The sequence below is a fragment of the Apus apus genome, chromosome W, assembly GCF_020740795.1.
Source record: "Apus apus isolate bApuApu2 chromosome W, bApuApu2.pri.cur, whole genome shotgun sequence".
NCBI classification, from domain to species: Eukaryota; Metazoa; Chordata; class Aves; order Apodiformes; family Apodidae; genus Apus; species Apus apus.
This window is the reverse complement of record NC_067311.1, coordinates 3,365,684-3,391,344: the sequence shown is the minus strand read 5'-3', so window position 1 is coordinate 3,391,344 and position 25,661 is coordinate 3,365,684. Positions and strand designations below refer to the sequence as shown.

General features: G+C 43.4%; 1 protein-coding gene across 1 annotated transcript in view; it reads left to right on the top strand.

Annotated features, from left to right (window-relative positions):
• The window catches only part of LOC127395142 (junction-mediating and -regulatory protein-like), a 129,377-nt gene that overhangs the window by 53,014 nt on the left and 50,702 nt on the right, over nucleotides 1–25,661 (top strand). The window contains exons 2-3 of the mRNA XM_051641611.1: nucleotides 7,115–7,265; nucleotides 9,189–9,358. Coding sequence (XP_051497571.1) covers nucleotides 7,115–7,265; nucleotides 9,189–9,358 — 321 coding nt within the window. The remainder of the gene's footprint in view (nucleotides 1–7,114; nucleotides 7,266–9,188; nucleotides 9,359–25,661) is intronic.

Below are 25,661 nucleotides of genomic sequence, written 5' to 3'. Positions count from 1 at the left end.
GCCTAAATGAAGACATTAGGACATTATGCTCAGCCAGCCATTTGGCAAGGGGGACCATGTATATTTTACCACTGTGTCTTAGTTGTTAATTTCTGGTTTTCTCTGGTGATTTTCTGCGGCCTTGTAAAGATGACAGGCATAAATTTAATTAACGTCTGAGAGATCATAATAATTTTCTAGGTGCGTTGCCCTTTAAAACTGATAATTCTTCTCTCAAGTGATAGGTAATTGTCAGTATTTACATTTAAAGTATGGCTATCTGCTTTTTCTTTTTTTTTCTGTTTCCCCAGAGTGTGCCAGGTACAAAGCCAAAATTGGCTGTTTGCAGGCCTTTTATTTTATAAAGAACGACATTAATTACCTTTGGAAAGGTTGCTAGCAATATTTTTTTTTACACTGGTTTTGGTGTTGTGTTTTGGATTTTTTTTCAATAACTTAATTTTTCTTTGTTACATTTCTTGATGGAGAAGTTGAATCAGGTGGAATGCACTGGCTGGATGGGAAGAGATTGCTTTTCCCCTGGGGAGCACTGAAGCATGTTCAGGTCAGTGGAATGGTTCTCAGAGGCCACAGGGTGTGTATGTCAGGCAAGCCCAGAAAAGAAAGCCTTGAGCTTGGGCAGGAACACCACTTTGGTACCTTGGAAGTTGCAATCTCTCTTCTGTTCTATTAGGTCAATGCCTTTCCGAGTGATTTGCAACTTCCAAAGTACCAAAGTGGTTTGCTGCCACTCAGAAAGTCATTGACCTAATAAAAACAAAGATAGGAAGCAAGGACCTGCCTTTAAGGACACAGTGCAGAGTGTATTCATTGAATACATTTTTGGAGTCTCCTTCTGACAGTCTGTTTTCCACGAAATGAGATCCTCTCATGAAGTAAAATATTAAGATAACTTGATTGCTTTCCTTCCCATTGCACGATATTATCTCTGGCTGCTCTAAGTAAGACTGTTTATGTTTGTATTACACAATACCAAGCTTCTTACATGCTGATAAACAGTTAACTTCCCTGAATTTTGTTTGATTCATTGGACTCCGACTGCCCCATGAGTGGTCTAAGATGCCTTCTGCTGGCAGCAAGTGGCCACAGTGTGTTATCCTGAACTTAACTAGACTATCCAAAGAGTGACAAAGATCTCTGTGGCTGAGGACTCTTACTCCAGGAATCATCCCAAGAGCCTGGATCTTCTGAGGATTTGCAGCTCTTGATTTCCAGGACTCTTATCCCTTATTCTTGAACTTGAACCTCAGTTGCCTTTGGCTGGCATATCTGTTAAATGGTTGTTGGGACAAGCAGTGTACTCCAGTCTCTGCTCATGGATATCCTAGGCGATAGCAGATGTGGGAAACTGTTCTTTTCTTCCCCACATAAGTCTAAACAAAATGTCTTTTAAGCCAGCGAAGGCCTCCTGATTATCCCCAGCTAATGAACTAAAACAGACTTGCTTCTCAAGGACAACTGAACCCAAAACAACAGATGTGGTCCGGGACAGAAAGGATGGGCGACAAGCCATCCTGTGCCCCTGGCAGTCACCGCCTTAAAGTGGGGCTCATGGACGCTCATTGGCTCTGGACAGTGACACTGACTGGACAGGTGGGTCAGGGGGTATAAAAGGTGGCGAGGGCAGCAGGTGGGCCCCCTCCCTCCTCCCTGAAGCCCGTTCGGACGCTTTCTGCACGGGACACCCCCCTGCTGCGGACACTGGTGCTGGGACCCTGCCTGCCTACCTGCCCCGGGTCCAGCCTGAGCCTCAGCGCCGAGCGTGCCGGGGTCCCGAGCCCTGGGGTCGGGGCTGGAGCCCCCTCCCCGTGTTGCTGCCGCTTGAGGGGAAACCAGCGGCCGCTGCACCCGCTGCCGAGAGGCTGCCCCTCCGACACCACGGACCTGCCGTCCTGCCTTCCGGCCACTGACCAACGCTGGACAAGCTGCCGGAGGGTAACATCACCACACACAGCCCCCCGGTACCGGCTCGCGACAGCAGTAAAGACTAAACATAGCATTTCTTTATGGTCAAATGGTCCAGGTCCTTTTTCTAGTAACCTAGTGTCATCTGATTGAGGAGGGCCTGCCATGCCTTTATCTGCTTGAGAGTGGTCTGATTTTTTATCTGTTTGAGAGGTACCTGCTCCATCAACTGATTTAGAGTCCTCTCCTTCCTCAGTTTCAGCCTGTGTTGCTTTAAGGAACTCTGGATATCTCAGACGGGAGCGGGTAAAAAGGGGGGAGCGTTTTGCCTTTGCCTTGCTCCTGGTTACAGGATAAACTAGCCTGATTCACAAGGGATTGGACTTTATCTTTGTAGAAGCAGTTGTTTTTGTAGCAGCACTTGTAGAGGCAGCTGGTTTTGTAGCAGCATGAGTGGCGGTATCAGGAGCAGTGGAGTTGGCAGCAGCAGTGGCAGCAGCATTGCCTGTGGGGCAGTGGCAGTGAGTAGAACAGCATCTTGCCCTACACATCCACAATACATTATAAACATTCAGCAGAAGCATCCCCACTGCAACAATGCTATTCACATCAAGAGCTGGGAGATTCAGCTTGAAAGAGAATGGAGAGGTAAAGTTGAACCAGCTACTGCTGTTATCAACATGAACCGTTCCATTCACTTTAGGAGTTGTACCACTAGGATTTGTACTGTAACTGTACACATACAGTGCCCCCATAAAGAACAGTATCATAATCCCTAGGACCACTAGGCTGGTAATCATATGGTTGATAATGGCTACAGTTCTGTCAATAAACCATAAAACAATCACAAGAGCAGCTACAAAGAGCAGAATGCTCGCAGCTGCACACCACATGTACCATTGCAGGTTTGGAAAAAGATCCAGTAGATTCATTGCAGCAAGTGTCTGTTCAGTTTTCAATCCATCAGGAAATTCAGCAGAATTGTTACCCATTGCTATCTGAGGGATTCCTCCCATCAGAGATGGAATTTTGAACACTCCCAATTAATAAAAATGTGTAATCTGGGCTTAAAATCAAGCCCCACGTTGGGCGCCAATAAATTGTTGTCAGCGTTTGACTCAAGTCCGACAACAATGCTCTGAATCCCCTCCCCCTCCCACCCAGGTAGGGAAGGAGAGAGAGAAAAAGAGAGAGAGACTTGGCTGGATTGAAAACTAAACTACACAGCTTTAATTAAACACTAATGATATAAGAAAATATATACAATTATATACAGATATGTTCAGGTATGTGCAAGAGCCTCTCGCCTCCCCCCACCCCCAGCAATTCCCACCACACTCCCCTGAGCTGGAGCAGTTCCGAGAAATCCTGGAGCTGCTGCTGGAGAAAGCAGAGAGTTACGAGGGTCAGGAGAGCTCGAGCCTAAGGGTCGACGGTGATGGATGGACGGAGTCCTCTCCAGATGCCGGCCATGGACGGAAGATAAGGGAAGAAGAAGCAGGAAGGAAGTTGTCTTCTGTGATCTCTGACCTTCCTCTGAGCTTACGTAGATATATGGAATGGAATATCTCTGGCCAGTTTTGCTGTCTGTCTAACTCAGCCTCCTACGGGGGGTCATAGATCTCCTGGTAGTGTCTGAGCTGGCAGAGTGAAGGTGCGACCTTTAAGCCCCAGCAGTTAGAAAAACATTCCAATGTCCTATCAGCCTAGCTAGAACAGAATGTTGCTAGTTAAAAGAAAGCTCACTAAAGGAAAAAAAAATCAGTAAAAAGGAAAACTGGCTTCATCCTGAGTCAAACCAGGACACCTAGACTACTTGTCAGATGTGAAGGAAACAAGCTTTTCAATTTAAGGTTCATCATCATTTCCTACCTAGCCACTTTTTTAAGGAAGCAGCTGGGATTTTTCACCTGTCAAAGACTGTTCCCCACTGGTACTTAGATTCTGTCTTCATCTGTTGAATGGATGTTCTCTTTGAAACAATGAGAGCCTGTTCCTTCCTTCATAATTTCGTGGCTTCATAGTCGAGAAGTTAACATTGTGTGTGTGTGTGCCTTATCCAAGCTGCAGAATGCAAAGGCCAAAGTATCCATCTGTATTGTCCTTGCATATTGTGAACATTACATGTGCTTTGGTCTTTTGCTTGTACTACAAGACACTTTAAGAAGAATCCTCATCTATTCATGTTCATGGTCGATAATTCTAAGACTTTGACTGTCTTGGTAGATGACAATCTGTGTGGGTATGGGCTATAAGACTGCTAAGCATCAGGGCAGGTCAGCTCAAGCAACACTAGGGAAATGCTTCTGTCCTGTCTATCTTTCTGGGGCACTTGTTCTTGTTGAATCTCATACAATTGGCCTTGGCCCATCGATCCAGCCTGTCCAGGTTCCTCTGAAGAGCCTCCTTACCCTCAGACAGATAAACACTCCCTCCCAACTTAGTGTCATTTGCAAACTTACTGAGGGTGCACTCTATCCTCTCGTCAAGATCATTGATAAAGATATTAAACAGGAGTGGCCCTAGTACAGAGCCCTGGGGAACACCACTTGTCACTAGCCACCAACTGGATTGGACTCCATTCACCACCACTCTTTGGGCCCAGCCATCCAGCCAGTGTTTGACCCAGCAGAGCGTATGCCCATCCAAGCCTTGGGCCGCCTGTTTTTTCCTTAAGATGTTGTGGAGAACAGTGTCAAAGGTGTAACTGAAGTCCAAGTAGACTACATCCAGAGCCTTTCCCTCATCCAATAGGCAGGTCACCTTGTCCTAGAAGGAGATCAGGTTCATCAAGTTTGATGTTTATTTGGAAATTCTTGTTTTTCATTCCATAAGCATTACCTGTGGAAACCACGGTACATATGTGCTTCATCAAATTACATATTACAACCTATCTAGTAACATTATTATTCACTTATCATTTATTCATTTTTTTTTCCTGTTGCCTTTCTAAGGGTTTTGGAAATATATAAGAAATAGATTAAAATACCTTATTAAACTACTTTAAACATTTTTTTTTTAAATGAACAGTTACATAGAAGGCATCTAAATTTTTACTTTTAAAAATCATCCTTCTAAGAGATGGACTAAGTGGATATGCAGAAGTAGATCCTGAACAGTCATCTCAAAGCCTACTGTTTGTAGTTTAACTATAGAGTGGAATGGCTCTTTGAAACCAGATAGAAGCTTTGTGAAATGAAAATTAATATTTGAGGTATTAGAATTTCGGGTTAAAATATCTGGTGATGCAAAAGATTATGAGCATTTTTGGGTTTGGGTTTTTTTTTTTATACTAGTGAGGTGTCATCTTGACTGAAGTAAATGAAAATATTCAAAATTAAGATTTGGTGTTGCAGGAGCAGGCTTAAATGTTTAATTAGATATATTGTCTGTTGTCTGTAGTGGGATTAGTTCACAGAATCACAGTATTACTGAAGTTGGAAAAGACCTCTGAGATCATCAAGTCCAGCCTAATGTTGATGACTACTTGTCCTGGTTTGAGCCAGGATGAAGCCAATTTTCTTTTTACCAATTTTTTTTTTTCTTCAGTAAGCTCTCTTTTAACTAGCAGCAAGTTTTCCAGCTAGTGAACTGATAACACTGGAATGTTTATGTTATTGCTGAGACACTAAGATCACTTTGCTCTACTTGTTGAATCTGCGGCCTCAGATGCTAAAGGAGCAGAAGAGTTGTATCTGCAACCTTCCCGTAGGGAGGAGTGGACTAGATGGACAGCAAATTCGGCCAGAGATATTCCATACATATATATATACACACGTAAGACTTGGTGTAAGGTCAGGGATCAAGGAAGTCAAGCCCCTTCCTGCCTCTTCTTCCCTTCTCTTCCATTCATGGCCGGCATCCAGGGAGGACTCCATCTATCCATCACCGTTGATCCCTAGGCTCATGTATTCCTGACCCTCATAACTCTACCCTCAGCTCCTGTCTGCTCTGCCGCTCTCTCCAGCAGCAGTCCAGGACATTTTGAAACTGCTCACAGCTCAGGAGTGCTGTGGGAGTTGCTGGGGGTGGGGGGAGGCAATAGGGTTTTGCACATTCCTGAACATACTTGTATATATTTGTACGTATTTTCTTCTATCATTAGTATTTAATTAAAGCTGTCTAGTTTAATTTTCAATCCGGGAAGTCTCTCTCCTTCATTATCTCTCTCCTTCCCTACCTGTGTGGGAGGGGGAGGGGTTTGAGAGCATTATTGTCGCTGGTTTAATTGCCAATCCTGAGTCAAACCATGACACTACTTCCCATTACTTCAGCAGATACCTGCTTCCAGCTTTGTTGTGACTAAAGAGCATTTATTTCATTCAGAATAGAATCATAGAATATCAAGTTGGAAGGGACCCATAAGGTTCATCAAGTCCAACTCCCTGCTCTTCACAGGGCTACCCAAAACTAAACCATGACTAAGAGCATTGTCGAAATGCTCCTTAAACTCTGATATGCTTGGTGCAATGACCACTTCCCTGGGGCGCCTGTTCCAGTGACTGACCACCCTCTCAGTGAAGAACTTTTTCCTATTATCTGGTCTGAACTTCTCCTGATGAAGCTTCATTCAATTTCTTTGTGTCCTATTTCTGGTCACCAGAAAGAGGAGATCATCACCTCCCCTTCTGCTGCCCCCACTTGAGGAAGTTGTAGACTGTGATGAGGTCACCCCTCAGCCTTCTCTTCTCCAAGCTGAACAAGCCAAGTGACCTCAGCCGCTCCTCATAAGTCTTGCCCTCGAGACCTTTCACCATCTTGGTCATCCTCCTCTGGACACACTAATAGTTTGATGTCCTTCTTATATTGAGGTGCCCAGATCTGTACACAGTACTCGAGGTGGAGCCACACCAGTGCAGTGTAGAGGGGGATAGTCACCTCCTAGGTGAATATTTCAGGCTGGAAGAAAGCCTGGATGAAGCATGCTTGTTATCTTATTATCTTAAGATATGTAATACAAAGATACTGGCAGATCAAATTTACATTGGAGTTTGTTATGCTTCCAGTAAGAATAGTAAAGAAATCATTGATGTACTTTTTCAATAGAAAGGAGCACTTCAAATAATTTTTCTGTTGAATAGAAGCCATAGTGATTTGCTGGTAGTTTTCTCTCCTTTGTTTTCCTTTCTTAGCCACCCTAAAACTAATTGCTGTTAGCAAAATAACAACGTTTAATTGTGTTGTTTATTATGGACTGATTTATTTTCAGATCTCGGTAGAGAATGACTACCTAGGCCCCAGAAGAATTGAGAGTCTACAAAAAGAAGATGCTGATTGGCAGAGAAAAGCCCACATGGCTGTGCTTTCTATTCAAGATCTTACAGTTAAATACTTTGAAATAACAGCTAAAGCACAGAAAGGTAGCTTATTTCTATTATCCTGTACTTCAAATAACAAATCTTTAAAAGTGTTTTTAATGTTTACAATGTTCTATATTGTACTGTGTGATTGATTTTTTTCATCAGTCCTCTGTGAGGAAAATGTAGTTGTCATTCCCATTTGATTTTTCTTCTGTGTCTATTCAAATTTTTCACAAATAATCCTTTTCAGAACATCATCAGAAGCAGGCGGCAGAATAGAAATTTTAAAATATAGTTTCACAACCATTAACTGCGCTGTACATTTGCAGAGGATTTAGGGAGCATAGAGTCCCTGATGGATTCTGTCTTCTATACTGGATATGGCAGACCACCATAGTAAGTGTTTATTACCTTTCAGTTAATTTCCTTTTCCTGTGTCCCCCACCTTTCAGTAATTTTCATAGCTGTAAATATTAATCAACAACTCAGCTTAACTAGTGAAAGCTGCTCTGTTGTTCAGAAATCTTCATGGATATAACCTTGGCATTTCTATACTTGAATGCGGCAGTTTTACTAAAGAGTTGGTGCAGTTAAACCAGATCATATGACTTGCATATTTAACTGCGCTCCTGTCCTTTTACCATTTTAATCTAAATAATCAGTTTATTAGGGCAAACAAACCTGAGGATGTGGTTTCATGTCACCTCTTTTAGTTTGACTGTGGGCTACCACTAACAGTTTGTCCCACTCTCTTCCCTGTCCGAGTGCAGGTTCCTGTTTCTTTCTTTGCCTTGGTGATAGTGATTGTGCAAGCAGATAAATGAGCTGTACCCCTGGGAGAAAATATTTTTTGATGGGTAGGTTCCTGTCATCTCCCTGCATGACTGCTAGATCTGTGTCAAGAGAAGCAGTCACTGCAAAATTATTCCTTTCAGTGGCAACTCAAGGATAACATGAAACTCCAGTCTGGAGACTCTTGACAACTGTAGTCCTTTGGTGTACAGATTACTTGCCTTTTTTGTTATGTTTTGGGTTTTTTTTGCCTCCTGCTGATCACAGGATGGTCTTACATACCAAAATATTAATAGATGACAGAGGAAAACCACATTCGAATAATTATTTTATTACCTAAAACCAGCATGGAATATATTCTAACACGTGGGGACTGAATGCTGCCCTTTTGGTTCTGTGACTCATGGCTTTTGCTTTGCAAAGCTAAGTGTACAGTATCATGTGATTATTCTGTATATTAAAAATTGTGAAAATCTCATGTGTGTCAGCCTAGAATGATGTCTGGGGCTCAAGAAGAGAAAGTCTGAATCAAGCAAGGGACTACTGCTACTCTGAACTCTTACTAAAAAGATTCTCATTCATCTCTGCATATTAGGGACAGATTGTACTTTGTTTAGTTAATTTTAATTGATTTTGTAAAGCAACCTGCATTTTGAGGTAAAAAAATGTTCTTATTTAAATTTAATTCAGTATTCTTACAGAATCACACTTGAGGTCAAGCTGAAATTTCCGTTTTCAGTTGTAATTCTTATTCCACTCTGCAGATTTGTGTTAAACTTATGACTGCACTGTAAATGTTATTAAGGAAAAATGGAGACTTTAGTAGCTGGTGATTTGGGCTTTCAGAAGCAGGGAAAATTTGGTATGTATTTTAAGTCCCCATGGTAATATTAACCAGATATTTTTATTAAGTCAAGAGTTGTGAATGTGTGGTTCAAGTATTGGACCATTCAGAATGGTTCCTCTGTGGGTAACAAAAATTTGAATTATAATGATAAAATTATTAACAGAGAATTGCATATTTACACAAATCCTAAGAATACTTACATCTTGAATATGAAGGTTAATACTCTAGAATTACTATTCTCTACTAAGAGAACTTTGTATGTTTTTGGATACAAATGTGTGCATAGTCACTAGTGATCTGAAGAACAGACTAGTAAGCTGTTTGCTTTTTCTTCCCTTCTCTAGCTGTGTACGATCGAATGCGAGCAGACCAGAAAAAAATTGGTAAGGCAGCATGGGCAGCAGCAGTGGAACGTATGGAAAAGCTTCAGTATGCAGTTTCTAAGGAGACTTTGCAGTTGATGCGTGCTAAAGAAATCTGTTTGGAGCAGAAGAAACATGCACTGAAGGAGGAGGTAATTTTTCATACCAATAAATAAAAAAATAAAACATGCAGAAAAAACCTTTAAGAATGTTAATGTACTTGGAGGTAAAAACAAACCAAAGCAAACTAATGCCGGCGGCGAGGGAAGCAAGCAGTCCAGAATCAATGTGATTGATAAAGCAAGCTTCGATTTATTGAATACACAGTGTTACTTTTATACCCTTTTCCAAACCTACTTGTAGTGATTTCATTGGATGGTAACTACTTACAGTGATTTTACTGGATAGTAACATACACACCGAGTTCCAGGGTTCTTCCTTGTTTTCTATTATTCTACTTCTCTACCTTGTCCTTGAGTTAGTTTAAGCTAACAGAGAGATTGTTTATACTTGTGTTAGGCTAAAAAAAGAGATTGCTTGTACAGCTGCTATTTGTGTTACACTCTCAAGGCCTCTCGAGGAGATAGCAAGGGCCCATGGCCCTGCTGCTCAAGCCATTCTTCAACAGGGCAGGGCTTTCTTCAGAACACTCCATTTTAAAAGCTGATGTCACTTCATGTTATTTGTGTGTGAGGCCTCTGCTGCAACCAAAATTCTGATTGTGTCATGCTAACATCAACTCAGCACAGGATATGGCAGGACCAGAAAAGAAATAACATCACTATATTAGCCCTAAAATAAAAACTAACAGAAACAGACATACTTGAATCTTTACTTTGGTGCTCATTAAAAAAAAGTAAATACATAAAATTTTACCCATTCATAAAACAGGCAAGTCATTAGAACCCACTTTGAGACATCAGTGAGTAAAAACAAAACTCATGGCTAACAACAACTATATTTTGCTACACACTTTCATGCACAGTTTAAGATAGGAATTTACAAGTGAAACCCCAAACAAGTCAGATCTACCAGTTCTAAAACATAATGCTAAATTATGTTTTACTGTTTGAAAAAAAGCCTTGGCAACTCTATTGCAACCTGCATCAAACAAATAGCTTTTTGAGCTTTTCAAATGCCTATACATCTGGTAAGTGCTTAAGCTTCTAACAATTTCACCACTTACAATAAAATAATTAGAATTATTCCTCTTTAGATACAATCCACACCATTTGCACTTGTTCAACCCACCCCCCAACCAAAGCAGGAACCAACTATCACATTCTCTGTTGATAGCAATACATCCACCACAAAAACATCTTACAAGGATGTAGGGATAGTTTGTATAGGATAAGACCCTTTAAAATTCTTACCTAATAAATTCACATATTGTGACTTACAGTGCAGGTATTTGGTTAATGAAAGTAAAAAACTACTACTGTTATTTTTAATATGACAATCTCTTATTATTTGATACTTTTCAGATCCAATCAGCTGAATTTGCAAAAGAATATTTTTCTTCTAGTTTATGATCTTGCAAATCCAAGCTGGCAGTCAAATCAAATTATGCTTTCAAAAATTTCTCAGTTGGGACTTCATTATCAGTTCTGTGGATGTCCCTCAAATCAAAACAGAATCCAAAACTGTCCAAAATATCTCCGCAGAGGCAATACAGCCAAAGAGTAAGGAACTTCTATAAAAGAGTAAAGAGCTTCTATAAGTCACTGACGCATGTATTTCAAATTGCACAGATGCGCTCAATTAAAAGGCTATTACTTTACTGACTATAATTACACTTTAAAAAAGAAGCATAACAGAAGATGCAACAGACCATTCTTTTCTAATTGACTCCATAGGAAACAATACGTATTAAAAGACCACTATATTTTGGAGATGCTTTCATTCAGATTAGGTACAGAACAGTCTTGAAGAGATGTAGCCAATTCAATTTCACATTCTTCACAAGATTAATTGTTCTATTCCCTCTGCCTGAGTAAAGTCTGAAGAGGTAATTTCATCCCTTGAAAAAAATACAATTTAGGAATTTTATTTTTCACTTTTTGTCCTATGGGATATAACTGAGAGTTGTTAAAAAACAGTAATTCCTTATAACATAGACAGCTGTTTTTTATTAAAAAAAAAAAAAATCCTTTTAGATTTTATACCAAAGAATGCTTTAATTTAAATTAGCAAATTTAAAACAGCAAAGGAAGCCAGAACAGTGAACTACTTTGTCGTCACGGGGGGAAGGAGAGGGATGTTTGTTTAGCTGACTGGGGGTTTTATTTTTGGTCAGGTTGGGGGTTTCTTTTGAGATTTCTGGAGAAAATATTAGTGACAAGTTGTAATGGCCTATGGTGTTTTTACAGCAAGCTTAATCTCTGAGGGCCCTTAGGTTTTACTATCAAAGAGAAAAGATTTTGATACACGTATCTTCTCAGCCTCCTGTTAAAGGGATTTCCTTTGGTCTGCAGGTAAGAAAACCATACAGTGTCTTCAGTACCAAAATTAAATGTCTGATTTCCCAAGCACAAACAACTATCTGTCTATAAAGCACTAACTAGATATCCACAGAGGCAAAGTTGTGACATTCCTTTGAAGTCATTTACAGAGTTTTCAATCCTCATCCTCTGTACATGCAGTTAATGTTGTTGCCATCACAGGCCTGAGAGGAGATTCACACAACAGTAAGAAGAATTTGCAATTCCTATGTTTTCTCTTTTTCCAGAGGCAACTCACAATACAACCCAGCTTAAAATCTCTCTTCTTAAGCAACTTTTCTATCCATAACAAAATTTGCTGTGCAAGCCCTATGCACTAAACAATAAAACAGAGCTCGTGTGAATAAAAACATTAAATATAAAAAGGTCCAAAGGACAGAAATGGATTAAAAATGGTTTATGATTTACCTGCATCATTTCCATAGTTTGTAAGTACAAAGGATTTAGTAGGTTCTCAAAATATAAGGTTAGCATCACTGCTCTAAATCAGTGACATGGCAATACAAAAAGCTTCAAAGTTTAGCTGAAGGATTCTGATTTGCAGGAATACCTTTTGAAAACCAGTCACTTCAAAGAAATTAATAAAGCTAATGCAGTTTTTTTTTTAATGAGACAAGTCCAGAAATTAAAATATTTCCTCGTCCCTAAATTTAGTTTTCCAAACCTTACATAGTATCTTATATGCTTATTTACAAACACAATGACAACCAGACCAAAACTTCTGTATGTGTATCTATATGTCTTATGAACAGGTGTAAATTTTAATTTAACAGTACTTATGTTAGAAGATCCAGCCTTCACATGGTAAAGAAACTGTTTTCATTTCATTCCCACAGGCTTTACTAGACTCTTAGGAAGATAATTATCTTTTACATATTATGTCTTAATTAAAATGCATAAAAAGCACCTGACATCAGTCTTCTGATGCTTTCAAGTTGTGCTGTCAGCAGCAGCTCTTCACATTTCAAGATCTCAAACTGCACTTCATATAATTTAAGCTGTAGATCATAATAATCAACTTCTAATTGGTCCAAATGGGCTATGGCTTCTGTACCACCTTTCAGACTCTGTATTTAAATGGAAAGAGAAAAAATAACACCCAACTCCAGGATAATAAGGAGAACAAAACCACAGAGTATGATTACAGCTAGATGCAGTCTGGTATACTAAATATAACATGTTAAAATTGAACACATGAAGAGAAGGAGGTTTTGATCAGCCACACACTTTCAGACATTTTTAATACTTCACATTTTTTCTGCATGGTAATAAAAAAATCCATGGCATTGGGTTATTCTTTGTGACTGTCAAAGTGACAAGTCATATAGTGAGTAGTGTGAAACATTGCAGATGTATCTGTAATTAATAGCCAGAAATGGCTTTCCTAGGTTTTATTTATCACGTATGCTTAAATATAATTATAATAAAATCAAAAGATATCTGTACTGAATCAAACCAAAGATACATCTTACACTATACCCTGTTTAGGACAAAGGGTAACAGCAAATATTCAGGAAGACGAAACATAGTAGGCAGTGCAGTGATACTTCCCTAAAATGTTTCACCAGCCTCTAGCACAGCTTGCAACTCAAGACTTCTTAAGCCACAGTGCTGCCTTTTATACACAATAGACTTAATGGATTTCACTTCATAAATTGTCCTATGCCTTTTTTTACAGTATGCAAGCTTTTTACATCTGCATCATTATTCTTTGACAGGGATCTCACAGCTTAATTAAACATTAAAGGAAACAATTATCTAAATTATGCTTCTTTCCATATGAGATTGATAGACAGAAGGCTTGTGAATTAATTATTGTAATTTCTATTTTTAAAATTTCTTCTACTGAATGCATCTTTTGTATATAAATTATTAGCCTGAAAGGAACAATAAGACTTTAGGTGAATATCATGAATCTTACAATTCATAATGTATAATTTATGTTTCAGCCCAGCATGACACCAAAATGTCTTGCTATGCCATTCTATTACTCTGCATCCATATTAAGTTACTAATTGTGACCAAAACAGTAAGTGACATAACGATAGCATATTTTGAGTGGATTAGAGGCTAGTTTTCAAGATAAAAGAACCGATTCTCTGGAATCTTTCAGTTTCACGAGAGTGATAGTGGTCATTTGCCAGGAAGGGTATCCTGGATTTTGGCTTTTTCAAAGGATTTTCTCATCATTAAAAAAAAAAAAAAGAATATTTATTCTTTTTTGCAAATTAATGCAACGTAATTCAAACTTCTACCACACCTCAGAACTTTTGCTTTGTCAGTCTGTGAAATTCATGTACTTTTTTTTTTTCTTTAAAAAAGATGTTCCCAAATTTAAGTCCACAGACTTTGTATAAAGACTGCATAGAGACATAAATGGGCCATCTTCAGAAGAATCAGCTAATCACATTATAGCAGCTCAAAATTTTGTTCAGCTGCACCAGTATCTGCCTGATAGAAGACCTGTCTGACAACCAAATCTTAGCCCTGCAAGCATATATTACAGATGCTACAAGCTACCTGGTCTCTTTGAGGTGTACAATATCACTGTATTCCATTTTCAGGTGTAATAGCAATTAAATGAGGTGTAAACACGCCAATGGTCACTCACCAAGGAGATCAGCTCCAGTGTTGGTAAATCCGCACTGGGGAAGAGGATCACAGTGAAAAAGGCTGGAAAAAGGCAGAGTCAGCACCACAGGCAACACCACCCCCATAGAAAGCTGCCCCAGGGAGCACCAGTGACCAGGAGCACCAGTGAACAGAGCGGGCAAACAGGGCATGGCACATCAGCCAGGGTGTGGCATGGCAGTTTGCACCGCAGTTCACACAGGCAGGGCATGCGGGGAGTAATGGTGCCCACCCAGCAGAAAGCCATGGTGTCCCAAAACTCTGTGGCCACCAGGACTGATGCAACTTCCCAGATGGAGCTCCAGTGGGAACATGCTGCCACTCAGGTGTCAGGCTGCAGGGAGTGCCCTGCTCTCTCAACAGCATCTGGTGACAGCAGTGAGCACACCTGTGGAAGATGTGCCCAAATAGAGGAGCTTCTCTGCTTGGTGACAGAGCTCTGGGAAGAGGTGAATAGGTTAAGGACCATCAGGGAGTGAGATAGACCATTGCTGCCACGACTTAGCCTCCCTGAAACAGGCCCAACAGTCAGGCAGGGCTCATGACATGGGATGCTCCCTGTCCTCCCTCCGCCTGGCTGAACATGATGACCTACAGGATAGGGAGCAATGGCAACGAGTTCCTGTCTGGCACAAGAAGCGTGGCAGGTGTGTCCCTCAAGTAACTGTTCCACCTTCCCAGGTGACCTTGCAAAATAGATATGATGCTCTGCAAAGCAAACCGAATAGTGAGAAAGATAACAGCTCACCAAACTTGAAGGTGCCACCGAGGCAGTCAGACTACGCCTTGCATCAAAACAACCTCAGTTAAAAAAAAATAAGACAGGTCCTTGTCATAGGCAACTCGCTTCTAAAGGGAGCTGAAGGCCCTATATGCAGGCCAGACTCATTTCTTAGAGAAATCAGATGCCTACCTGGGGGCAAGATTAAAGATGGACAGAGAAAATTCCCTACCCTAGTTCAGCCCTCTGATTACTATCCGTTACTGATATTTCAGGTAGGCAGTGATGAGGTAGCAAAAACAAGTCCAAGGGCAAGAAAGAAAGACTTCAGGGCCCTGGGATGGCTGGTTAAGGGATCAGGAGCACAAGTAGTAATTAATGAGCGAACAAACAGGAAGAGCCAGCAGATTAACTCCTAGCTCAGAGACTGGTGTTAACAGCAGGACTTTGAGTTATTTGATCATGGATTGATTTACAGGACACGAGCCATGCTGGCAACAGATGTGGAAAGCCTAACTCTAAGGGAAAGAAGGATCCTGAGACAAGAGTTAGCAGTGCTCGTTGAAAGAGCTGAAGTGTCTGAGTGCGGTCAGGTGGGAATTAGGGTTTCTCCTCCCAAAAAGGTGGCAGGACCACCAATGTGCACAGCATGGGCAACAAACAGGAGGAGCTAGAGGCCATTGTACAGCAAGAAAACTATGATATAGTTGCCATCACAGAAACATGGTGGGAGCATGCGGCAGCGCAGAGCAGAGAGCTGCAGCTGTGTGAGCTGTTCCTTTAAATTTGCTGAGGATTTGAGAAGGAGCCGGGCTTCCCAGAGACGGTGAAGCCGGGGCAGAGCCAGGAGACCCGAGTCTGAGCGGGAAGCTTGCGAGGGAGAGGAAGGCTGACGTGGCAGGGGGTGTGGCTGAGAACGGCGGCAAGGTTTAAAAAGCGGCCATTTGGCAGCCTCCTCTGAGCACGTGGCAGCGCAGAGCAGAGAGCGGCAGCGGCCTTCACAGGAAGTGGCGCGAGGGCAGGCACGGAGGGAGCAGCGGGTGCCTTCTCACAGCAAGAAAAGCAAACTATTAGCTAGATAGATCATGGTCACTACGCGGCCAAAAACCATAGTGAAGAAGAATGTGGGGACTCAGACAGAGCTCCCAAGCAGGCACGCAGCCGTGCAGGTCTCTGGCTGCAGTGAATGCCTGTGCCTGGCACTGGTATCAGAGGGAACCAGTGACACCGCATGTGTGCGGTGTGAGCAAGTAAATGATCTCCTCAGGCAGGTGGTTAACCTGACAGAGGAGGTTGAAAGGCTGAGAGCCATTAGAGATTGTGAAAATGAAATAGATTGGTGGAGTCATACCCTGAGGCAGGGGCAGATCGAAGAGGTTGAGAAAGTGACGGACCCCCTCCCCTCCTGTCACCAGACAGATGGAGAGGACTTAAGAGATATTAAGGAATGGAAGGAGGTCCGACCTCGGAAAGGCAAGAAAAAATCCTCCCAACCCCTTCCACCCTCCCAATTGCCATTGAATAATAGATATGAGGCCTTGGAAATTCAGGGACAGGAAAATGAAGTTGGAGGGGTAGATTTATCTAGTGAAGCACCTAGGACTCATCAGTCACCTCGAGTCCTTAGGACTTCTTCAATCAAGAAGGATAGGAGAGTAATTGTAGTGGGTGACTCCCTTCTGAGGGGGACAGAAAGGCCCATCTGTCGACCGGACCCATCCCACAGGGAGGTCTGTTGCCTCCCTGGGGCCCGGATTAGAGATGTTAAAAGGAAACTCCCTGATCTTGTGGGTTCCTCTGATTACTATCCACTGCTGATTTTTCAGGTTGGCAGTGATGAAATTATCACAAGAAATGTAAGGGCAATGAAGAGAGACTTCAGGGCCCTGGGATGGCTAGTTAGGGGGTCTGGTGCGCAAGTAGTGTTTGCCTCCATCCCTCCTGCAAGATTGGGTCGGGAGGTATATAGGAAGAGTTTCCAGGTCAATGAATGGCTAAGAGATTGGTGTCAAAGACAGGGTTTTGATTTTTTTGATCATGGGATGCTATATGAGACACCTGGCCTGATGGTGGCAGGTGGGATGCACCTGTCCCAGAGGGGGAAGAGGCTTTTGGGGCAGGACTTAGCAGGGCTCATTGAGAGAGCTTTAAACTAGATGTGAAGGGGGAAGGGGAGAAAACTGGGTTTGTTAGGGACAAGCACAAGAGGAACGTACCAGGGCCTGAAGGCAGATGGTCTAAGGAAGATTTAGTCCCACCAGTGGGCTCTGTTTGTTTCCTGAAATGCCTGTATGCTAATGCACGCAGCATGGGGAATAAGCAGGAAGAGTTAGAGGTCTGTGTGCGGGCTAAGGGTTATGACCTGGTAGCAATAACAGAGACATGGTGGGACAGGTCACATGACTGGAATGTGGCCATGGATGGTTATGTACTTTTTAGGAAAGATAGGGCGGGGAAGCGAGGTGGTGGAGTTGCTCTTTATGTGAGAGAGCAACTAGAATGTATTGAGTTTTGTGCAGGGACTGATGAGGGGCAAGTTGAAAGTCTGTGGGTAAGAATTAAGGGGCAGGCTGGTGTGGGTGATACAGTTGTGGGGGTCTACTACAGACCTCCTGACCAAGGCAAGGAGGTTGATGAGGCTTTCTACAGGCAGCTGACAGTAGCCTCACAACTGCAGTCCCTAGTCCTCATGGGAGATTTTAACTACCCCGATATCTGCTGGAAGACTCACACAGCCAGCCTTTCACAGTCCAGGAGGTTCCTCCAGTGCATTGATGATAACTTCTTAATGCAAATGGTGGACAAGCCGACTAGAAGAGGAGCGCTGCTGGATCTTGTACTAACCAACAAGGAGGGCCTTGTTGAAGCAGTGGTGGTCAGTGGCAGCCTTGGCTGCAGTGATCACGAGATGGTGGAGTTCAGGATCCTGTGTGGAAGGAACAGAATACCCAGTAGGACCAGAACCCTGGACTTCCACAGGGCGAACTTTGGCCTCCTCAATCAACTGTTAAGAGAAATGCCATGGGACAGGGTGCTGGAAGATAAAGGGGCTCAAGATAGCTGGTCAACATTCAAGGACCACTTCTTGCAAGCACAGGATCAGAGCATCCCAAGGGTTAGGAAATCTAGTAAGGGAGCTAGGAGACCAGCATGGTTAAAAAAGGAACTGCTGGGCAAACTTAAGTGGAAAAGGAAAATCTACAGATCATGGAAGGAGGGGCTGGTCACTTGGGAGGAATATAGGAATGTTGTCAGAGAATGTAGGGAGGCAATTAGGAAAGCTAAGGCCTCCTTGGAACTTAACCTTGCAAGTCAGGTTAAGGATAATAGAAAGAGCTTTTTCAAATACATAGCTAACAAAACTAACACTAGAGGCAATATTGGCCCACTGAGGAATGAGGTGGGAGCCCTGGTGATAGAGGATATAAAGAAGGCAGAGGTGCTGAACACCTTCTTTGCCTCTGTCTTTACTCCTGCAGGATTTCCCCATGAGCCCCAGATTCATATAGCCCCAGAAGTAGTCAAGATAGGTGAGGACATAGTAGATGAGGATTGGGTTAGGGATCAGTTGAGTAATCTGGACATCCATAAATCGATGGGTCCGGATGAAATGCATCCAAGGGTGCTGAGGGAGCTGGCGGAGGTCATTGCTAGGCCACTCTCCATCATCTTCAGTAAGTCATGGGTAACAGGAGAGGTGCCTGAGGACTGGAGGATAGCAAATGTCACTCCAGTCTACAAGAAGGGCAAGAAGGAGGACCCGGGTAACTATAGACCGGTCAGCCTCACCTCCATCCCTGGAAAGGTGATGGAACAACTTATTCTTGTCTCTATCTCTAGGCATATCAAGGACATGGGGTTCATCAAGAGCAGTCAGCATGGTTTTATCAAGGGTAAATCATGTTTGACTAACCTCATAGCCTTCTATGAGGAAATTACTAGGTGGATAGATGATGGTAGAGCGGTAGATGTGGTTTATCTTGATTTCAGTAAGGCATTTGACACCGTCTCCCACAGCATCCTTGTAGATAAGTTGATCAGGTATGGGTTTGGTGATCAGGTAGTGAGGTGGATTAGGAACTGGTTGATGGGAAGGAGTCAGAGAGTTGTAGTCAATGGGGCAGAATCTGGTTGGAGGTGTGTGACTAGTGGAGTCCCTCAGGGGTCGGTACTGGGACCGGTGTTGTTCAACATCTTCATCAACGACCTGGATGAGGGTATAGAATGTACCCTCAGCAAGTTTGCTGATGACACTAAGCTGGGAGGAGTGGCTGACACACCAGAAGGCTGTGCTGCCATTCAGAGAGACTTAGACAGGCTGGAGAGTTGGGCGGGGAGAAACATGATGAAATTCAACAAGGGCAAGTGTAGAGTTTTGCATTTGGGGAAGAACAACACGATGTCCCAGTATAGGTTGGGGACTGACCTGCTGGAGAGTAGTGTAGGTGAAAGAGACCTGGGGGTCCTGGTAGACAGGAGGATGACCATGAGCCAGCAATGTGCCCTTGTGGCCAAGAAGGCCAATGGTATCCTGGGGTGCATTAGAAAGGGTGTGGTTAGTCGGTCAAGAGAGGTTCTCCTCCCCCTCTATTCTGCATTGGTGAGGCCGCATCTGGAGTATTGTGTCCAGTTCTGGGCCCCTCAGTTCAAGAAGGACAGACAACTGCTGGAAAGAGTCCAGCGCAGAGCTACTAAGATGATTAAGGGAGTGGAACATCTCCCTTATGAGGAAAGGTTGAGGGAGCTGGGTCTCTTTAGCTTGGAGAAAAGGAGGCTGAGGGGTGACCTCATCAATGTTTACAAATATGTAAGGGGTGAGTGTCAGGGAGATGGAGTTAGGCTCTTCTCAGTGATGTCTAGTGATAGGACTAGGGGTAATGGGTGTAAATTGGAGCATAGGAGGTTCAAGGTGAATATCCAAAAAAATTTTTTTACTGTAAGAGTGACAGAGCACTGGAACAGGCTGCCCAGGGAGGTTGTGGAGTCTCCTTCACTGGAGACATTCAAAACCCACCTGGATGCGTTCCTATGTGATGTACTCTAGGTGACCCTGCTCTGGCAGGGGGGGTTGGACTAGATGATCTTTCGAGGTCCCTTCCAACCCCTAGGATTCTATGATTCTATGATTCTATGATCCTTGGAGGTATTCAAGAAATGTGTAGGTGTGGCACTTCAGGGCATGCTCTAGTGTCTGAGGTTGCAGGGGGGTGTTTTGTGGCTGTTTATTTGGTGGCATATGTGGTTGTTTTTGTTTGTTTGGGTTTTATTGGGTTGATGGTTGGACTTGGTGATCTCACAGGTCCTTTCCAACCATGATAATTCTGTCATATACAAGTGAATAGCAGCGGGACCCATAGAATATTTTTAGGAGGTTTTCAGCATAATTCCCAGACCATTTTTTAATTTTTAATTATAGCCCAAAGACAGTAGACAAAGAATAAATAAATAAATATCAGTATCATAACCCCTAGGATCACTAGGCTGGTGATTATATGGCTGATTATGGCTATAGTTCTATCAATAAACCATGAAACAATAACAAGAGCAGCTACACAGAGCAGTATGCTCTTGACTGTATACCACATATACAATTGCACATTGGGCAAAAGGTCCAGCAGATACATAGCAGAAAGTGTCTGTTCAGTTTTCAATCTGTCATGAAATTCAGCAGAACTGTTGCCCATTGCTATCTGAGGGATTTCTCCCATCAGAGACAGAATTTTGAACACTCCCAATTTGTGAGAATTTATAATCTGGGCTTAAAATCGAGCCCAAATAAATTGTTGTCTCCATTTCACTTAGGATCAACAACAATGCTCTCGATCCCCTCCCACCCAGGTAGGTTAGGAGAGAGAGAATCAGGAGAGAGATGGTCTGGATTGGAAACTAAACTACACAGCTTTAATTGAACACTAATGATAAAAGAAAATATATACAATTATATACAAATATGTTCAGATATGTGCAAAATCCTATTGCCTCCCCCCACCCCCAGTAACTCCCACAGAACTCTCCTTAGCTGCAAATAGTCCCGAAAAGTCCCAGACTGCTGCTGGCGAAAGTGCAGACTTATGAGGGTCAGGAAAGCTTGAGCCTAGGGGTTGATGGTGATGGATGGACAGAGTCCTCCCCAGATGCCAGCCATGGATGGAAGAGAAGGGAAGAAGAAGCAGGAAGGAAGTTGTCTTCTGAGATCTCTGACCTTCCTCTGAGCTTACGTAGATATATGGAATGGAATATCTCTGGCCAATTTTGCTGTCTGTCTAACTCAGCCTCCTATGGGGCGGTCATAGATCTCCCCGTAGTGTCTGAACCGGCAGAGTAAAGATCTGACCTTGGAGACCCAGCAGTTAGAAAAACATTCCAGCTGTTATCAGCCCAAGCTGGGACACTTTGCTACTAGTTAAAATAATGTTTACTGAAGGAAAAAAAAATGTAAAATGAAAAGTGGCTTCATCCTGGCTCAAACCAGGACAATGAGGATGCACTCAGAGACCCGCTGTAGCACCTAGACACTCAAAAGTCTATGGATTCTATGATTCTATGATTCTATGAAGACTTGCACAACTGGAGTGCTGCAATTGTTGGCTACCAACTTTTCAGAAGGGATAGGCAAGGAAGGTGAGGTGGTGGGGTGGCCCTCTATGTTAGGGATAGATTTGAATGCCTAGAACTTAATGATGCGTATGACAGTGTTGAGTGTTTATGGGTAAGAATCAAGGGGAAGGCCAATAAGGCAGACCTCATAGGGGGAGTTTGTTATAGACCCCCAACCAGGATGTAGAGGCTGGTGAAATATTCTATAAGCAGCTGGGAGAGGTCTCATGATCACTAGCCCTTGTTATCGTGGGGGACTTCAACGTCCCAGATGTCTGCTGGAAATATAACACAGCAGAGAGGGAACAGTCCTGGAGGTTCCTGGAGTGTGTGGAAGATAACTTCCAGACACAGCTGTTGAGGGAGCCAACTAAGGAAAGTGCCCTGCTGGACCTGCTGCTTGTTAACAGAGAAGGTCTTGTGGGGGATGTAAAGGTTGGAGGCCATCTTGAGCAGAGTGATCATGAAATGATATATTTTTCAATTCCTGGAGAAGCAAGGAGGGGAGTCAGCAGAACTGCTGCCTTGGGCTTCAGGAAGGCAGATTTTGGTCTGTTTTGGAGCATGGTTGAATGTGTCCCTTGGGAGATAGTCCTGAAGGGCAAAGGAGCCCAGGAAGACTTCAAGGAGAAACTCTTAAAGGTGCAGGAGCGGGCCATCCCCAGGTCCCAAAAGATGAGCTGATGGGGAAGATGACCAGCCTGGCTGAACAGAGAGCTCTGGCTGGAACGTAGGAAAAAAAGGAAAGTTTATGGCCTTTGGAAAAGGGTTTTGGCGACTTATGAGGAATATGAAGATGTAGTGAAGCTACGCAGGGGGAAAATTACAAGGGCCAAAGTTCAAGTAGAAGTGGCATTTATTCTATTTAGCATCTCATATATGTGTATCTGGAGAATATCAGTGGGTTTATTGTCCCCGGTTCTCATATTCTCTTCATAATAATTACGCAAGAGAGACTACAGATGGCATCGCAGTGGGTCCCATCTCTCTTGCTGCTGTCTCGTAGCAGGATGTCTCCTCTTAATGGCTGCAACATGAGACCAATTGTCTCTAGGGAGATACTGGGGTCTACCTTCCCATCTGTTCGGCATCCTATTCCTTCTGTCAGTCATTCTTTCAATGGCTGAGGTGTGGAACTGATGGGGATCAGAGATCGTGTCTCCATACTGTCGTGCTTTCAAAGCCAAGTCACACACAGTTGATCTTTTGTAGTCAGTACACCCCATGAAGGAGAATATCTGGGCATGTGCTGCTGGTACAGCCTGCATAAACCTACAGAACATCTGTGTGTCACAAAGAACGTCATCAGGATTTGTAAGTCTATCTTTATCATAGATCAACTCTCGCACAGCTATTTCTCCCAGATATGTAATGGCTCTTTCAAGAGTGGGCGTTCTGCTTCAGTGCCAATCGATGTCACCCTTATGGGGTGTCGCGGGCCGGTATTGGGGGGCTACATGGGGGTATATCTCCCTTACAGCTGAAAGAAGTTGGCTCTATAGGGTGGTAGTTCCTGTCTTACTACCAAGTGCTCTATCAATACCAGCATCTCTGTCCAGGGATCCCAATTGGTTGGCTTCTCTTTCGTCCACATCGTAGGTTTCAGCCCCGTTATCAAAGCATTGGAGCAGCCAAAAAAGAAGCAGCTCACCTTCATTGCGGGTAAAGTCCTTTCTCATGAGGCACAGTTCCTTTAGAGAGAAAGGCTGGACAAGATCATCATTGTCATCTGCTTGAGAGTGGCCTGCTTTTCTATCTGCTTGAGAGGAGCGCCTTTATCTGCATGAGAAGGGTCTGCTCCTCCATCTGCTTGAGAAGGGTCTGCTCCTTTTGTTAGGTCTTTTAACATCACTTTTAAAAAGAGGTACCTCTACTGTTAAACGTGTTCTTGTGGTTTTGGATGGCTGTTTCTTTGCTTTGCTTCTAGTCACAGGATTAACTTTAAATTTTGTTTGTTAGAATATAATATAATAAAATAGAATAGAATCATCCTGGTTGGAAGGGACCTTGAAGATCATCAAGTCCAACCATAACCTAAATCCCCCTACCATAACCTAATTTACCTGTTCAGTGCTTAAATCATGGCGCTAAGCACTATATCTATATTTCTTTAAAATACTTCCAGGGATGGCAACTCCACCATCTCCCTGGGGAGCCTGTTCCACTGTCCAACAACTCTTTCGGTAAAGAAATTCTTTCTAATATCCAGTCTAAACCTCCCCTGGCACAGCTTCAGGCCATTTCCTCTCGACCTGTCATTCACTTGGGAGAAGAGGCCAACTCCCACCTCCCTATAACCTCCTTTCAGGTAGTTGTAGAGAGCAATGAGGTCTCCCCTCAGCCTCCTCTTCTTCACACTAAACAATCCCAGTTCCCTCAGCCTCTCCTCATAGGGCTTATTCTCCAGACCTTTCACCAGCTTGTTAGCTCTCCTCTGGACACACTGCAGTTCCAGAACTGCACACAGTACTTGAGGTGTGGCCTCACCAATGCCAAGTACAGGGGCACGATCACCTCTCTACTCTGGCTGGCCAAACTATTCCTGATGCAGGCCAGGATGCCATTGGCCTTCTTGGCCAACTGGGCACACTGCTGGCTCATGTTAAGTCAGCTTTCAACCAGCACCCCCAGGTCCTTCTCCACCGTGGAGTTTTCCAACCACTCATCCCCAAGCCTGTAGTTTTGCATGGGGTTGTTGTGACCAAAGTGCAGGACCCAGCACTTGGCCTTGTTAAACCTCATACAATTGGCCTTGGTCCATTGATCTAGTCTGTCCAGGTCTCTCTGCAGAGCCTTCCTACCCTCAAGCAAATTGATACTTCCTCTCAGCTTGGTGTCATCTGCAAACTTACTTAGGAAGCACTCCATCCCCTCATCTAGGTCATTAATAAAGATATTGAACAAGACTGGACCCAAAATTGAGCCCTGCGGGACACCACTGGTGACCAGCTGCCAACTGGATCCAACCCCATTCACTACAACTCTCTGGGCTCAGCCAGCCAGTTTGTTACCCAGCAGAGAGTGTACCTGTCTATGCCATGTGCCACCAGCTTCTCTAGGAGAATGCTGTGGGAGACGGTGCCTTACCAAAGTCCAGATAGACAACATCCACAGCTCTTCCCTCATCCACCATGTGGGTCACCTGATCACAGAAGGAGATCAGCTTAGTCAAGCAGGACCTGCTTTTCCTGAAGCCATGCTGTCTGAGCCTGATCCCATGGCTATCCTGAACATGCCATGTGAGCGCACTCAATATGAGCCTCTCCATGATTTTCCCTGGTACTGAGGTCAGGCTGACAGGCCTGTGGTTCCCAGGATCCTTCTTCAGGCCCTTCTTGAAGATAGGCGTCAAATCTGCAAGCCTCCAGTCGTCTGGGACCTCCCCTGTTATCCAGGACTATTGGTAGATAATAGAGAGAGGCTTGGCAATCTCCTCTGCCAGCTCTCTCAGTACCCTTGGGTGAATCCCATCTGGCCCCATAGACTTTTGAGTGTCTAGGTGCTACAGCGGGTCTCTGAGTGCATCCTCATTGTCCTGGTTTGAGCCAGGATGAAGCCACTTTTCATTTTACATTTTTTTTTCCTTCAGTAAACATTATTTTAACTAGTAGCAAAGTGTCCCAGCTTGGGCTGATAACAGCTGGAATGTTTTTCTAACTGCTGGGTCTCCAAGGTCAGATCTTTACTCTGCCGGTTCAGACACTACGGGGAGATCTATGACCGCCCCATAGGAGGCTGAGTTAGACAGACAGCAAAATTGGCCAGAGATATTCCATTCCATATATCTACGTAAGCTCAGAGGAAGGTCAGAGATCTCAGAAGACAACTTCCTTCCTGCTTCTTCTTCCCTTCTCTTCCATCCATGGCTGGCATCTGGGGAGGACTCTGTCCATCCATCACCATCAACCCCTAGGCTCAAGCTTTCCTGACCCTCATAAGTCTGCACTTTCGCCAGCAGCAGTCTGGGACTTTTCGGGACTATTTGCAGCTAAGGAGAGTTCTGTG